This window comes from Callithrix jacchus, chromosome 12, assembly GCF_049354715.1.
Source record: "Callithrix jacchus isolate 240 chromosome 12, calJac240_pri, whole genome shotgun sequence".
Taxonomy (NCBI): domain Eukaryota; kingdom Metazoa; phylum Chordata; class Mammalia; order Primates; family Cebidae; genus Callithrix; species Callithrix jacchus.
This window is the reverse complement of record NC_133513.1, coordinates 56755152-56772253: the sequence shown is the minus strand read 5'-3', so window position 1 is coordinate 56772253 and position 17102 is coordinate 56755152. Positions and strand designations below refer to the sequence as shown.

The 17102-nt window shown below is 39.8% G+C and overlaps 2 protein-coding genes across 26 annotated transcripts in view; both read right to left on the bottom strand.

Moving 5' to 3' along the window:
* Positions 1-1983, bottom strand: part of CFAP70 (cilia and flagella associated protein 70) — a 134474-nt gene extending 132491 nt beyond the window's left edge. For 8 of the 10 annotated variants that reach the window (XM_054242303.2, XM_054242306.2, XM_078345559.1 and 5 more), the window contains exon 1: positions 1819-1850. The gene's annotated coding sequence lies outside the window, so the exon portion shown is untranslated. Of the gene's footprint in view, positions 1-1818; positions 1851-1882 lie in introns of those variants that run through there. The other 2 variants (XM_078345557.1, XM_054242307.2) reach the window with 1 other exon arrangement.
* Positions 1984-10283: 8300 nt separating this feature from the next.
* ANXA7 (annexin A7) overlaps positions 10284-17102 on the bottom strand; it is a 41295-nt gene continuing 34476 nt past the window's right edge. For all 16 annotated transcript variants that reach the window (XM_054242326.2, XM_078345610.1, XM_009009715.4 and 13 more), the window contains 4 exons: positions 15627-15797; positions 15475-15550; positions 13197-13309; positions 10284-11059 (listed from right to left, as the gene is read on the bottom strand). In XM_054242326.2, coding sequence (XP_054098301.1) covers positions 10937-11059; positions 13197-13309; positions 15475-15550; positions 15627-15797 — 483 coding nt within the window. In that variant the 3' untranslated portion in view covers positions 10284-10936. The remainder of the gene's footprint in view (positions 11060-13196; positions 13310-15474; positions 15551-15626; positions 15798-17102) is intronic.

Sequence of the window (17102 nt, the reverse complement as noted above, 5' to 3'; positions counted from 1 at the left end):
CATTCAGCAAGGAAGTGCTGAATGAAGCTGGGACCTGGCTGGATTTGAGAATACATGTGCATGCCAGGAAAATCTTGGAGGAAGTACCCTGGAACTATGTCTTCATAAACTAAAGTGAAGGATATTCCAAGAAAGGGAACAGATTTTAAAAGGTTCAGAGGCGGGGCGGGCGCGGTGGCTTATGCCTGTAATCTTGGCACTTTGGGAGGCTGAGGTGAGCGGATTGCCTCAGTTCAAGACCAGTTTGGCCTACATGGTGAAACCCCGTCTCTACTAACAAAAAAGAAAATTAGCCGAGGGTGGTGGCATGCACTTGTAATCCCAGTTACTCGAGAGGCTGAAGCAGGGGAATTGCTTGAACCTGGAGGCGGAGGTTGCAATGAGCGGAGATCGCGCCACTGCACCCCAGCGTGGGCGACAGAGCAAGACTCCGTCTCAAAACAAAACAAAAAGGTTCAGAGGCAAAACGACACACACACACACACACACACACACACACACACACACGAGGGAGGGGGGAGAGAGAGAGAGAGAGAGAGAGAGAGAGAGACTGAGCGAGAGCGAGAGAGCAAGTAGCTTAGTAGGCTTGGAGTAAGGTGTAAGAAAAAATTGGGAGAAAATGAGAAGAGACAAGCAGTTAAATACCTTATTAAAGTACAGATCTGAATATCACTGTGTTGTTCCCTCTCACCTACCAAATAAACTGTTAACACTACAGTTTAACTGCAGTTAAATGTAGTACTACATTCAGGGTTTTCTAGGATCTTGCAGTGCCAGTCAACTTCTCCCCTCTTCTAGCTTATGCTCTTGCTTAGTATTTTTCAAAGATTACCTGCATTTAGTCACTTTTGAACCTCTGCATTTTTCCTTCTCCCTGGAATTCTCTCTCCCTTTCTCCTCACTCCGTCTCTACAGCAAATCCTACTCATTCTTTAAGATCCAGCTCAAATGCTTCCTAGTCTATGAAGCTTCTCAGTTGGAAAAGCTTGCCTTTCCTCTGAATTCAGTTAGCACTTTACACTTCTCTTGGCATTACCTACCACAAGTTGTCCTATTTATGAAGACCAGGGATTCAAGACATTTCCTACTTAATAATTATGTGTCCCTGGGCAAATGCCTAACTTCTCTAAGACTCAGTTTCACCTTCTGTAAAATGGATAACTTTCAACCTGTTTCACATTTGTTGTGAATGTCCCCTAAGATATTAAAGCTATTTAAGCTATGAAGCACTGCACAAATGCTATTAATAATATGCAGCGTTTTTCCTGGGAGCTCGATTACACCCTTGAAGACATGTAACCTATCTCATGCATATTTACAGACCCCGAGTTCCTGGCACCATGTCTATACAAGAGGCGTTCGGGTAGTGTTTAAACTATGAATGCAAAAAATAGGACTAAAGTTATGGTCAGGGCAGCTAGGGTGGGGGACTCTTTTTGCCCTCAGCAAGGCATGCGTTTCTTGTCATCTGCTCGGAAGAAGCTGCAAGGGGAGAGTCCAGTGAGAAAAACGTTGGACGAAGGAGGCGATGTGACCGGATGTGGTCTGGAGACAGGCACAGTCAGCGCGGACTGAAGGGGCCTGTGATGAGAAGCGGAAAAGTAGGGTTTAAGTCCGCGATCCTGCGGGGGTCGCGGGGCTGGGGCTGGCGGCAAAGTCGTCTTCACCTAGCCGAGTCAGCAGCGGTTTTTCCGTCTAAATAACGGAATTTTCAGCCTGGCTTTAGCTGAGAGAGGGGTGACCGGGGTGGTGTGGCCGCAGGGCCGGGGTGGGGAGGCGGGGAAGAGAGGGTTTCCTCAGGAGGGATCATGGTCTTACCTGCGGCAGCCGCAGTTACGCTTTTGACAACTATAGCAACCAACTACCTCTCGCGAGAACTTACTTTTGGCAATCGCAGCAAGCTTATTCCAAGACTCGCGATAACTTTCTGGGGACCGGAGCAGGGAGCGGGACGCTGAGTTCCTGCGCCTGCGCCCTGGCGTCGGCTGCCGCCGCCTGACTTCGAGTTCTTGTCGTTTCCGCGTTTAACTTGGCAAGAGTCTGGGTTAAGGGCGCAGGTTTCCACCTTTACATTTTGCTTTCTCGACTTTATTTCAGTATTTCTCCATAATAAGAGGGAAAACAACAAAAGAAAGCTTATTTAAAGAAAAAGGCCTTTCTTAAACGGATTTGAAAACACCATTTAAATATTTCTCCATGAAATATGCAATAAGACAATATTTCTCAAATGAGCGTGTCATGCACTGTTGATGAGAGTACAAAATGACCTTGCTTCTAGGTTCTTAATATTTGTACAATAAACAGACCTGAAGTTTATCATGTTAATACAAATTTTAATGCATTCAAAATTTACCATTAAAGAGCTAGAATAGCAAAACACGATAGCAATAACCTGGAAACAACCCAAGTGCCCGTCGACGGATTAGTGGAAGAGTGGACCAACAAACTGTGGTATATTCACAAAATGGCATCTTAAAAGCAGTCAAAGTTAATGAACTGCAGCCACACACACAACATGGATGAATCTTGGCAATATATATACTTTAAAATGTTGCAGTGTTAAAAACCAGCTTGAAGGGACTCCATGGGCCAAATAAGGGACAATTTGAGCATGAAAGTAAACAACGACAATAATGGATTACAACCCATTGAATAAAATAGGAATATGAAAGTCCGTGTTGATACAGAGAAAAAGGAAAACTCTACAGTAGGATGCCAACCCAGAAGTGTAGAGAGAAGGATGGAAATACAGAACCACCATTTGACAACTACCGAGGAGGATGTTTCAGGCAGGAGTCTTCAATGAACGACAAGGCTAGTGGGTAGATGTTCTATGAGGCATGGAATATTGGTGTGATTTTGGAATGCTTCTCCCAGGGAATACTACTCGATTACAGAGGGGAAAACAGTGAATGGAGGCAACCAACATGATCAGGTGATCATGGTTAACATCACCAGTGTTGGTAGGAGTCTACATTGTGAGCCTCCTGGTGAAATAAAAAAAACAAAGCATCCTTTTTGGTTTTCCTACCATCAAAAGAACTCAGGTTGTGGACCATCCAAAGACAGGAAAGACTGGGAACTGTCTCTGACTGAGGCTATATGACAACTAAATGCAATATGTATCTTTGTATAGCATTTTGGACCAGAAAGGAAAACAACATTGTTAGGACAGTGGGCAAAATGTTAATTAGCTCTGTGAATCGCATACCACTCTGAACATGCCTGATCTCATCTGAATTGGATGGTAGTGTTGTACCGATATTGATTTTCTGATGTGGAAGTTTGTTTTTAGGTAGGAAAGTGTCCCTGTTTAGGGGGAAATACACACTGGTGTGTTTAGGAGTTATGAGACACTATCTCTTCAATATGCTCTCTTGACTCTCAAAATGTTCAGAAAGACTAACAAGGGATACATACACATGTACACACACACATGCACACACACACATTGAGCAATATGCAAGTGCAATGAATTGTTAACTATTTGGGAATCTGGGTGAAGGGGACATGGGACTTCCTTGCACTGTTTGAGCAACTTTTCTATACATTTGAGATAACTGCAAAATAAATTATTAAAATATATACACACACATAGCCACTCTCCCTGGGAAGCTCTTTGCCTAGGATATAGTTACTAGAATCAAATTTTAAAATAATTGTTATTTCTACTAATAAACATTACAATTATATAAAGAGAAATATTTTTTGAAAGTTGCAGTATTACTAAGGTGTTTCTCTCTGGATTTTTTCTCAAGTGACTGTTGTGGATGAATTTGCACTGAGAAAGCTATCCCACTTGCACATGACACACGTTTTCTACTTAATAGGTTGGGGTTAGGGCCAAATCTTTAATAGGGAGTTGTTCTTCCAGAAATAACTCATGATCTTGGTCTACTTAGTACTTTGCTTCAAGGTCTTAGGCAAGCAAGGATAAATAACAGGTGTCACTTCCTTAAACGTAATTATTCTCCATTCAACTGTAGGGTGCCTGAGAGCAAGGGCTGTCTATTACAATTTTTTTTTTTAAGATGGAGTATTGCTGTCGCCCAGGCTGGAGTACAGTGGTGCAATCTGGGTTCACTGCAACCTCCACCTCCTGGGTTCAGGCGATTATTGTGCTTCAGCTATGTAAGTAGCTGGGATTACAGGTGCCCATCACCGCCTGGCTAATTTTTGTATTTTTAGTAGAGATGGGGTTTCACCATGTTGGCCAGGCTGCTCTTGAATTTCTAACCTAAGGTGATCCACCCGGCTTGGCCTCCCAAAGTGCTGGGATTATAGGCGTGAGCTACCATGCCCAGGCTTTTTTTTAAATTAGACAGTCTTGCTCTGGAGTGCAGTGGCAGGATCTTGGCTCACTGCAACCTCCGCCTCCCAGGTTCAAGCGATCCTCCCACCTCAGTCTCCCACGTGTGTGTTTGTGTTACAGTTCTTTTATTCTCCTACAGTGGTTAGCAGTGGCCACTCTGTTTGAAAGGTATTTGATATTTTTTGACTGATTAAAATCATCCACTTCTGTGTGGAAAAAGCTCTCTTTAGTGCAATGGAAAATATAATAGTACTGGAATCATAATAAAATCATCTACATATGCAGACCAATTTAAGGGAAAAAACTGTAAAAACCTCTAATTGAGCCAGGCGCAGTGGCTCACGCCTGTAATCCTAGCACTTTGAGAGGCCGAGGTGGGTGGATCACCTGAGGTCAGGAGTTCAAGACCAGCCTGGCCATCATAATGAAACCCCATCTTTTTAAAAAAAATAAATGAAATAAAAAAAAAAATAAAAATCTCTAATAAAATTCGAATGCCTTAGTCTGAGTTTCAAAGGCCTCCCTCCACTAAATGATGCACTAGTTCAACAAATTCCTCTCTCATCATTACTCTAAAAGGCTTGTTTCTAATTAGCTAATTTGTTACTTCCAAAGTCAATGCACTTCTGATGCTCAATAATACAATCAAATAATATTGCTCATCCTCAAACTGATCTACAGATTGAAAGCAATCACTATTAAAATCCCAACTTTTTTTTTTTTTACAAGCTGATCCTAAAATTCATATGGAAATGCAAGGGACTCAGAGTAGCCAAAACAATCTTGAAGTAGAAAACTCACACTTGAAAACTCACACTTCCAAATTTCAAAACTTTCTATAAAGCTGCAGTAATCAAGTAATCAAGACAATAATAAAGGCATAAAGATAGACATAAAGAATCAATTGAATCGAGAGTTCAGAAATGAACTCTTACATTTATAGTCAACTGATAAATTTTAATAAAAGTGCCAAGACAATCTAATGGGTTGGGAGGACAATATAGTCTTTTAAACAAATGGTACAAGGAAAAACAATGTCCACATGCAAAGAATGAAGTTGGACCCTTACCTCACACCATACACAAAAAATAACTCAAAATGGACCAATGACTTAAAGAAGTAAAACTACAAATATTAAGAGTTTTCTATTTCTGTGAAGAATGTCATTGGCATATTGATAAAAATTGTATTGAATCTGTAGATCACTTTGGGAAGTATGAATATTTTGAAAATATTAATTATTCTAATTCATGAACAGAGGATACTATTTGTGTGTTTTTCAATTTCTTTCATCAGTGTTTTATAGTCTTCATTGTAGAGATGTTTCGCCTCCTTGGTTAAAACTTGCTAGGTTTTTTTTTTTTTGGTAGCAGTTGTGAATGGGATTGCATTTTGGATTTCTTTTTCAGATAGTTCACTAGTGGCATATAGAAATGCTACTTATTTTTGTTATGTTGCTTTTGTATCCTGAAACTTTATTGAATTTATTACTTCTGGCAGTTTTTGGTGGAATCTTTAGAGTTTTCTGTGTATAAGATCATGTCATCTTATGAAGACAGGAACTTTGACTTCTTTTCAATTCAGATGCCCTTTGTTTCTTTCTCTTGCCTAATAACTCTGGCTAGAACTTCCAATACTATGTTGAATAGAAGTAGTGAAAGTGGGTATCCTTATCTTGTTCCAGATTTTAGAGAAAAAGCTTTCAACATTTCCTCATTCAGTATGTTAGCTGTGGGTCTGTTATACATGGCCTTTATTGTACTGAGGTATGTTCCTTCCATATCTATTTTGTTGAGAGTTTCGTTTTGTTTGGTTATGAAGGGATATTGAACATTACCAAGTGCTTTTTCGGCATATATGGAAATGAGCATATGGTTTTTATCCTTCCTTCGGTTTGAGTGATGTATCACAAAAATTCACTAGCCACATGCAGAAGAAAAAAACTAGATCCCCATCATCATATACAAAAATAGCCTCAAAATGGATAAAAGCTTTAAGCATAAGACCTGAAACTATGAAACTATTAGAAATAAACATAGGAAAAATGCTTTGACATTGGTCTGAGCAAGGAATTTTTGGATAAGACCTCAAAACATGGACAGCAAAACAAAAATAGTCAAATGGGATGACAGCAAACTTAAAAGCTTCTGCACAGCAAAGGAAACAATCAACAGATTGAAGAGACAGTATATAGAATGGGAGAAAATATTTACAAACTATGCATCTGACAAGGGGTTAATATCCAGAATATGTAAAGAAACTCGACACCAAAAAAAAAAACCCCACAAATAATCGGATTTTTAAATGGGCAAAAGAACTAGACAGTTCTCGAAAGAAAGTATAGAAATGGCCAACAGATATATGAAAACATGCTCAACATCACTAAACATGAGGGAAATGCAAACAGAGTGTATCTACACAAACCTAGATAGCATAGCCTACCACATACCTAAGTCATATAGGGTGTATCCTATTTCTCCTAGGCTACAAATGGGTATGGCATGTTACTATACTGAATACTGTAGGCAATTGTAACACAATGGTGGTATATCTAAACATAGAAAAAGAACAGTAAAAATATGGTATAAGAAATAGTACACCTATAGAGGGCACTCATAATGAATGGCAGTTACTGGTCTAGAAGTTGCTCTGGGTGAGTGAGGGAATGAGTAGTGAATGAATTATGAAGGCCTAGGACATTATACTACTGCAGACTTTATAAACACTAATTCGGCTACACTAAATTTATTTTAAAACTTTTCAATAATAAAATTTACTTTAGCTTAATGCAAGGTTTTGCTTCCTAAGTGTCCTTTTTTTCCCTTGGAGACAGGGTCTCATTCTGTCACCCAGGCTGGAGTGCAGTGGCATGATCATGGCTTACTGCAGCCTCGATCTCCTTGGACTTGAGCAAACCTCCTGCCTTAGCCTCCCAAGTAGCTGGGACTACAAGACTGCACCATCGTAACCGGCTGATTTTTGTATTTTTTGTAGAGATGGGGTTTCATCATGTTGCTCAGACTCGTCTCAAACTCTTGGGCTCAAGTGATCCAGCTGCCTCAGCCTCCTAAAGTGCTGAGACTAGAGGCGTGAGCCACCACACCCAGCCTAAACTTAACTTTTTGACTCTTATAGCTATACAAAAATACTTAATGTCCTTACAAGCTTTTTATTTTAAAAAGTATTTTTTACTTTTTGAGCTTTTTTGTTAAAAACTAAGAACTTAACATTTCTCAAAAACAAAAACAAAAAAAAAACTAAGACACACGTTGGATGTGGTGGCTCATACCTGTAATCCCAGCACTTTGGGAGGCCAAGACAAGAGGATTGCTTGAGTCTAGGAGTTACCAGCCTGGAGCAGCATGATGAAACCCTGTCTCTTCAAAAAAACTGAAAATTAGCTTGGTGTGATGGCAAGAGCCTGTAGTCCCAGCTACTTGTGACACCGAGGCAGGAGGAGTGCTTGAGTTCAAGGCTGCAGTGAGCAATGATTCCACCACTGCACTCCAACCTGAGTGACAGAGAAGACCCTTCCTACAAAAAAAAACACACACACACACAAACATACACAAAGAAAATAGCTATAGAATATATACAAAACAGAGGGAAATGAATTTAAATGTTTCACTACAAAACTACTAAACACAAAAGACAGTAATGCAGGAAATGAGGGACAAAAAAGCTTTAAGGCATGTGGAGAACAAATAGCAACATAACAGACGTTCTTAACAGTAATTACTTTAAATGTAAATAGATAAATAGATTACATTTTCTTTCTTTTTTTTTTTTTGAGACAGTCTCTCTCTGTCACCCAAGCTGGATTGTAGTGGCATGATCTCAGCTAACTGCAACCTCCACATCCTGGGTTCAAGTAATTCTCCCACCTGAGCCTCACGAGTAGCTGGGATTATAGGTGCACACCACCACACCCAGCTAATTTTCCTATTTTTAGTAGAGGCAGGGGTCTCAACCATGTTGGCTAGGCCGGTCTGGAACTCCTGATGTCAAGTAATCCACTCACCTCAGCCTCCCAAAGTGCTGGGATCACAGGTGTGAGCCACCATGCCCAGCTGGGATTAAACTTTCTAATCAAAAGACAAAGACTGGCAAACGGATTTTTAAAAATCCAACTTTATGCTGTGTACAAAAGACTCACATTTGATCAAAAGACACAAACAGATAAAAGTTAAAAGATTAAAAAAAGAGAGACTCCATGTAAACGGTAACCAAAAGAGAGCAGGGAGGCTATAGTAATATCAGACAAAATAGACTTTAAATCAAAAAAGGTCATGGGGCCAGGTACAGTGGCTCATGCCTATAATACCAGCACTTTGGGAAGCCAAGGTGGGCAGATCACCTGATGTTAGGTGTTCAAGATCAGCCTGACCAACATGGTGAAAACCTGTCTCTACTAAAAATACAAACATTAGCCAGGCGTGGTGGCAGGCACCTGTAATCCCAGCTACTCAGGAGGTTGAGGCAGGAGAACTGCTTGAACCCAGAAGGCAGAGGTTGCAGTGAGCCAAGATCAAGCCACTGCACTCCAGCCTGGGCAACAGAGTAAGACTACATCTCAAAAAAAAAAAGATTATAGGGGACAAAGAACATTATATATTAATAAAAAATTCAATACTGCAAGAAAATATGACAATTATGAACATCTACACACCTAGTAACAGACCACCTAAACATATGAAGCAAAAACTGAGGGAGAAACGGTTTTACAACAGTAGCTGGGGACTTCAATACCCCATTCTTAATAATGGATAGGAGAATCAGACGTGAGGAAAAAGAGGACTTAACACAATAAACTAGACCTAATGGACACATACAGAACACTCTACACTCTATCTAACAACGGCAGCATACATATTCTTCTCAAGTACACGTGATATTTTCACCTGTTAGGTTGGGTATTATTAAAAAGGTAAAACATTAACAAGATGGCAAGAATATGGAGCAAAGGGAACCATTATACACTGTTAGTGGGAAGGTAACTTAGTATAGCCATTATAGCATATAGTATGGAGATTTCTCAAAATACTAAAAATAATATGACCCAGCAATATCACTTCTGGGTATGTATCTGAAGGAAATGAAATCAGCATCATAAAGAGGTATCTTCACTCCCATGTTTACTGCAGCATTACTCACAATAATCCACATATGGAAACTACTCAAGTGTCCATTGATGGATAAATGGAGAAAGAAATTATAGTATATATACACAATGGAATATTATTCAGCCTTAAAGGAGAAAATTTTGGCCAGGCACGGTGGCTCACACCTGTAATCCATGCACTTTGGGAGGCTGAGGCAGGTGGATCAACTGAGATCACAAGTTCGAGACCAGCCTGGCCAACCTGCTAAAACCCCATCTCTACTAAAGAAAAAATTAGCCAGGTGTGGCAGACGCCTGCTGCTTGGGAGGCAGAGGCAGGAGAATTGCTTGAACCTGAGAGGCGGAGGCTGTAGTGAGCTGAGATCATGCCACTGCACTCCAGCCTGGACAAGAGAGAAACTCCGACTCAAAAAGAAAAAAAAAGGAAACTCTGCCATTTGTGACAATGTGAACTATAAACTTAGAGATCATTATGCTAAGAGAAATAAGCCAGATACAGAAAGAGAAATATTACATACCATTTATATGTGGAATCTAAAATAGCTGAACTTAAAAGTTGAGGTTGTTCGGGAGAGAGGTGGGGAAATGGGGAGATGTTGATCAAAGGATATGAACTTTCAGTTATAAGATGAGTAAGTTCTAGAGATTTAATGTAAAGCACAGTATCTATAGTTAATAATGTATTGAACACTTGAAATTTGCTAAGTTAGTAGATCTTAAGTGTTTTCGCCACACACAAAAAAAACGGTAACTATGTCAAGGTGACAGATGCGTAATTAGTCTGACCTTAATTGTAAAATCATTACACAAGGAATGCTGATAGTAAAAGACCATATTGTACACCTTAAATATATGCAGCAGTTTTTTATTTGTCATAACTCAATTTAAAAAAAGAAAACAACTGGGAAAAAAAAGTAGGCTATTTATTTTAAGCATATAAACATATGACCCTTTCTTAAAAGGTACTACAGTAATACTAATCTGTTTTCTATGTGGAAAGTGTTTGTGAATATAGAACAAATTTATGCAAAATAAGATGCAAATTATTCTTCTAGATGTAAAGGGATGAATTTTTTTTAAAGTACACAGTTATGACATACTACCTACTCTATCAAGTAGACCTAGAGGGATTCTGGAAGGCAGAGCTTTCAGCAACCAAAAAAATTATTCAGTATAATTACACAGAATTAGAGATTGCTGTGATTTTTTTATTCAATTTGACATCTTGATTAGAATGAAACTAGTAAGAATGAAGCTTTACAAACATTGCAATATTACTGTATCATTGTGATATGGCTTTACACTGATTATATATAGAGAACAAAATAACATTAGAATTAAGGCAATAACAACATGTGCAAACCAAGCACATTACCCTGATATGGTCCTTGATAGAAAGCTCTTTTGGTTAGCTGATGGTTGATATTGCTGCATGCAGGTCATTGCTCTGAAGGATAAGCTATGAATAGCTTCATTCATTTAAAAAAAAAAAAAAATCCCTCCTACTGGCCCACAATAGCCAGAAGAAGTCTTCGGTAATCTCCACTCGTGTCACCTGCAATCATTGTGCCCAGGGTCTTCTGATACATCTGAGCGAACATTTGTTTTATTTGTACAAGATCAATCTGCGTGAGAAATAATATTTCTGATGTTAGAAAAACATCTGTGATAATTGGCACTTACTACAATTCTTTTCATACAATAAGATTTTAATAATAATCAAAGCTGAGGGGGGAAAACACCAAGTGACTGACATTTTATGGCTGGTATTCATACCAATGCTAGTTCTACCCAATGAAGGTCTGATTCACAGCTCTGTAAAATCCTGGATAAGAGTGGTACTAGTTTCATCTTTTATTCCAAAGATATTCGTCATTTAAAAACCATTTGATAGGATGGCTATTATAAAAAATAAAAAATAGTAAGTATTGGCAAGGATGTCATGAAATGGGCACTGATCGATGGAAAAGTAAAATGGTGCAGCTGCTGGGGAAAATAATATGGTAATTCCTCAAAACAAAAAAAAAACCTCCAAAGAATTACAATATGACCTAGAAATTCCACTTCTGGATATATTCAAAAGAAGTGAAAGTAGACTTGAACAGGTATTTGTACACCCATGTTCACAGCAGCATTATCCAGGTAGAAGTAACCCAAGTGTCACAGATGAATAAGAAAACAAAAGGTGGGATACACACACAGTGGACAATTAGTCTCAAAAGAAAAAAATTCTGACATGCTACAACACGAATAGTCCTTGAAGATGCTATGCTAAGTAAAAGACGACAGTCACAAAAAGACAAATATTGTATGATTCCACCAATATGATGTACCGAAAGTAGTCAAACATAGGGACAGAAAGTCGCATGGTTTGTTGCCAGTGGTTGGGAGAAAGAAGAATGAAGAGCTATTGTTTAACGAGCATGGATTTTCAGTTTTGCAAGTTGAAAAAACTTCTGAAGTTGAATGGCAGTGATGTCGCATAACAATGTAAATGTACTTAATGCTACTTAAAAATGGTAAATTTTATGTTATGTATATTTTATCACAACTTAAAACATCATGCTTAGAAAATTTAAGTTAAAGAACAAACACATAAAGTCTTTTTCAAAACACCACATTATAGTTGTTTTCTTTAAAAACGATCTACCGTCTTTAATTTAGGGTTTTTTTGGCATGGGGTCCCTGTTACCCAGGCTGGAGTAGGGTGGTGCAATCGTGGCTCACTGCAGCCTTGACCTCCCGGGCTCAGGTGATCCTTCCACTTCAGCATCCTGGGTAGCTGGGACTACCATGCCCAGCTAATTTTGTGTGTGTGTGTGTGTGTGTGTGTGTGTATTTTCTGCAGAAATAAGTTTCGCCATGTTACCCAGGCTGGTCTCAAATTCCTGGGCTCAAGCAATCCTCTTGCCTCAGCCTCCCAAAGTGCTGAGATTACAGGCATGAGCCACCACACCCCACTATGTTTTTGTTCAATTAAGGCCGGGCATGGTGGCTGAGGCAGGTGGATCATTTGAGGTCAGGAGTTCAAGACCAGCCTGGCCAACATGGTGACATCCCATCTCTACCAAAAAATACAAAAACAGTTGGGCGTGGTGGCACAAACCTGTAGCCCCAGCTACTCAAGAGGCTGAGGTGGTAGAATTGCAAAAACACAGGAGGTGGAGGTTGCAGTGAGCTGAGATCATGCCATTGCACTCCAGTCTGGGTGACACAGTGAGACCATGTCTCCAAAAAAAAAAAAAAGTTCAAATGTCATTTCTTGTGAGGAAAAAAAAAAAAAAATAGAAATTTTTTCAAAGTGCAGTAAATATATAAAGAAAAAAATTAAAAATGAGGCTATATTTAAAGAGATGATGAATATTTTAAAAATTGTTTTATTATTAAGGAATGCTAAATTTAAATAATGTTGATATCCAATAGGATTAATCTACATAGGTCTTTCATATACTTTTTATATGAGCAACATGAAAATCAAAAGATAAATGTCTAACTTCCCATAACTTTGTATTCTCCATAGACCTTCTCAAGTAGTAAAATCTGTTAGTATTGTCTTCACTAGGGCAGAGTGGCCTCTTTCACTAAGGCAAGCTTCTTCCACAGCATGAGGAAAATGAATTTTCTGTTCTTTATACCACCTCTCTTAGCAGTGGCAAAGAGAGCTCATCATTTTTGAGGGACTGACATCCAACTGAGGAGCGTTTAATAAATCAACACTGAACATTAAGTAAGACCCAACAAAAAGAGAAAGGCCCGCCTCACCTCACTTCGAGTGACCACAATCCTGACCAAGGTGGAGTCATCTGTACCAGCACCTTTCATAGCATAGTAGAGCCTCTCAGCAAAGAAGGCAGGGCGGTTCAGGGCACACTGCACTGCAAAACAGAGTTGCTTGAGACATGGAATCATGATCTGACAAGAAGTGTACCCCTCCAGCTTCATTTATCACTTCTAGCCTGCCTTTCATTATTTTCTCTATAATCATCCCAGAAACGTGAGGTGAGTTAAAGATGTTCAGATGTTCTCCCCCTAGAATTTTTTTTTTTTGAGACACGTTCTCACTCTGTCATCCATCCTAGAGTGCAGTGGTGCAAACATGGCTCACTGCAGCCTCCCGGACTCAGGTAATCCTTCCACCTCAGCCTTCTAAGTAGCTAGGACTATAGGTGTGTGCCACCACACCCAGATAATTTTATTATTAATATTTGTAGAGATATGGTCTCACTATATTGCCCAGGCTAGTCTCCCAACTCCTGGACTCATGTGATTCTCCTGCCTCAGTGCAGGGATGAGCCACCATAACTGAGCTCTCCCCCCTTGCTTTTTTTTAAGCATTCAATGATCTTTCTAGCTGCATCAGGTAGACTACCTTCAATTCCAGGAGATTCCCTCTAGCCTAGAAATCCTCTTGTCTCTCCATAGTTGCAGTGACTTCGATTCTAACTTTTTCTCCTTAAACTATGAAAATCTATAGCATCTGTGCCCCAGTAATATCTTACTAAAGGAATAATTATGACAAAATCTGAACTCTAGAAGTCAAGAATATCATTCGGCTGAAAGGTAAAACTCTTTAAAAGAGAAAACACAGATTAGAGTGAAGATTTCAAAAAGATTCTCAGAAATCTAACAGGTTTTCTGTTTGAAAAATTCACTTAGCAAAGTCTCCTCCTACGGATGACAGAGATGTTCTACCCATGCATTTTTGCTTTCACTACAATTACTATAGTAATATTCTAAGACATTCCTTTTTTTTTTTTGAGACGGAGTCTCGGACTGTTGCCAGGCTGGAGTGCAGTGGTGTGATCCTGGCTCACTGCAACCTCCGCCTCCCAGGTTCAAACGATTCTCCTGCCTCAGCCTCTGTGTAGCTGGGATTACAGGCACATACTACAATACCCAGCTAATTTTTTGTATTTTTTTTTTTTTAAGATGGAGTTTCACCATGATGGCCAGGCTGGTTTTGAACTCCTGACTTCAGGTGATCCACCCACCTAGGCCTCCCAAAGTGCTAGGATTACAGGCGTGAGCCACCACGCCCGGCCAATTTTTTGTATTTTTAGTAGAGACAGGGTTTCACCATGTTGGCTAGGATGATCTGGATCTCTTGAACTCGTGATCTGCCCACCTTGGCCTCCCAAAGTGATGGGATTACAGATGTGAGCCACCGCACCCGGCCCAACATTCCACTGTTAATATCAATGTGTTACTAATACTCCCTTTAGTCCTAATATCCAACAGAATGAAATTTTCACTTTGTTAGACATCTGTGTATTAGACCACCAGAAATTGGTTGTTTAACTTCAAAAAGGAAAAGAGTCTCACTGGGCTGAGTACTTGACAGGTCTGTTTTGAGGGCTCAAACCGTTTCATGGTGATGCTGTGAGTTCCTTGGGGCTTTCCCTTTCCCTTTAAAAGAAGTACTGCCAGGCGCAGTGGCTCACGCCTGTAATCCCAGCACTTTGGGAGGCTGAGGCGAGTGGATCATGAGGTCAAGAGATCGAGACCATCCTGGTCAACATGGTGAAACCCCGTCTCTACTAAAAATACAAAAAATTAGCTGGGCATGGTGGCGCATGCCTGTAATCCCAGTTACTTGGGAGGCTGCGGCAGGAGAATTGCCTGAACCCAGGAGGTGGAGGTTGCAGTGAGCCGAGATCGCGCCTTTGCACTCCAGCCTGGATAACAAAGAGCGAAACTCCGACTCAAAAAAAAAAAGTACTACAACTATCAGGTATTCTTGCACAGTCCTCAAGAACAGCCTACAGATGAAGGCCAAATAATCATCCCAAAACAGCCCTATTTGATCACAGCACCAACACTCCAAGGAAATTGCAAATGAAAACAAAGGATTGTTTCTGGGGGTTTGTGTAATAAATTCTTTTGAGTTTTCTTTTTTTTGGAAAAAAAAAAAAACAAAGGATTAGCTCAGCTACTGCCTAAGCAGATTCCACTTAGACTATATCATTATTTAATGGGAACAACTATTCAGAGCTCCCACTCATTTGAAAACAAAATAAAGCAAAGCATAAAAATATCTTACAGATGGTCTTCAAACCACTTTCCACATATCCGGAAAACTCACGGCTCACACTGCTTAACAAATCTCGATTAGCCATCTGTAAACAAAATTAAAGGGTTAAATATTTTTGCATCTTAAAACAGAAACCAAATGTTCAAAAGAAAAGCTCATACCCTGGAATAAGCCTCCATTGTAGCTCTTAGCTGAGGAAAGCTTCTCGTGGCAAGGATCATGTTAAAGCAAGATTCATCAGTCCCTAGTCTCCCCTCGCCAGCTTGATAGAGACGCTGAGCATCTTCCTGAGCCATTTGGTGGTTTACACTCTGGTTTTCATCACGATTTCCCTGCAAAAGGAAAAGGCAGGAATTGGAAGAAAGAAAAGTTCAGCTGGGCACAGTGGCTCAAGCCTGTAATCCCAGCACTTTGGGAGGCCAAGGCAGGTGGATCACGAGGTCAAGAGATCGAGACCATCCTGGTCAACATGGTGAAATCCCGTCTCTACTAAAAATACAAAAAATTAGCTGGGCATGGTGGCGTGTGCCTGTAATCCCAGCTACTCAGGAGGTTGAGGCAGGAGAATTGCCTGAACCCAGGAGGCGGAGGTTGTGGTGAGCCGAGATCGTGCCATTGCACTCCAGCCTGGGTAACGAGCGAAACTCCGTCTCAAAAAAAAAAAAAAAAAGAAAGAAAAGTTCTACTAAAAAATTTCTTTCTAATCTAGTTCACTTTTGGATTTAGAGACAATTTATTCATTTTTTTGGGGACAGGGTCTTGCTCTGTCACTCAGGCTGGAGAGCAGTGGCACAATCACAGCTCAGTGCAGTATGAACCTCCTAGGCTCAAGTGATCCTCCCACCTCAGCCTCCTGAGCAGATGGGACTACAGGCATAAATGACCACGACTGGCTAATTTTTTATTTGTTGTAGAGACAGGGTGATTCATCATGTTGTCCAAGTGCTGGTCTCTAACTCCTGGACTTAAGTGATCCTCTTGTTTCAGCCTCCTTAAGTGCTGGGATTATAGATGTGAGCCACTGGGCCTGGCCTAAAGGGATAATTTATTAAAAATTACTGCATAATGTCTGTCATGCATATCCTTCATTTCTATGCATGGAAATATAACTAGTACTTTATTATACTGTCAATTGGATTTTATAAGATCATGGTTTAACGAGGTTATGTTAAAATGAGGACTTTGGGGAGCTAAATTAAATCCAAAAATGTTTAAACAAAAATATGTCTTCTAGGACATATAAACTACCACCCGAATGAAGAAACAGCTCCCTTAGCTGGAATTAAAGATCAATAAGCACTGTACTGAGTTCTACTTTGTATTCATTCATGCAAGTAAGAGATCATTAAGCACTTTTTTGTGTCAGGCGCTATGCTAAGTGGTAAGAACACAGGAGAGACAGGGTCCCTGCCCTCAAGAAATGTAACTCTAGGGCAAGAGGGAGGGAGGAAATATGTAGCATGGAGGCTTCTTAAACTTTCTTTTCTTCATCTGAGTAATAATATATATATATATATATTTTTTCTATTACATCTCTTTTTCTTCCCAGTCTTAATTATATATATATATATATATATATATATATTTTTTTTTTTTAGACGGAGTTTCGCTCTTGTTACCCAGGCTGGAGTGCAATG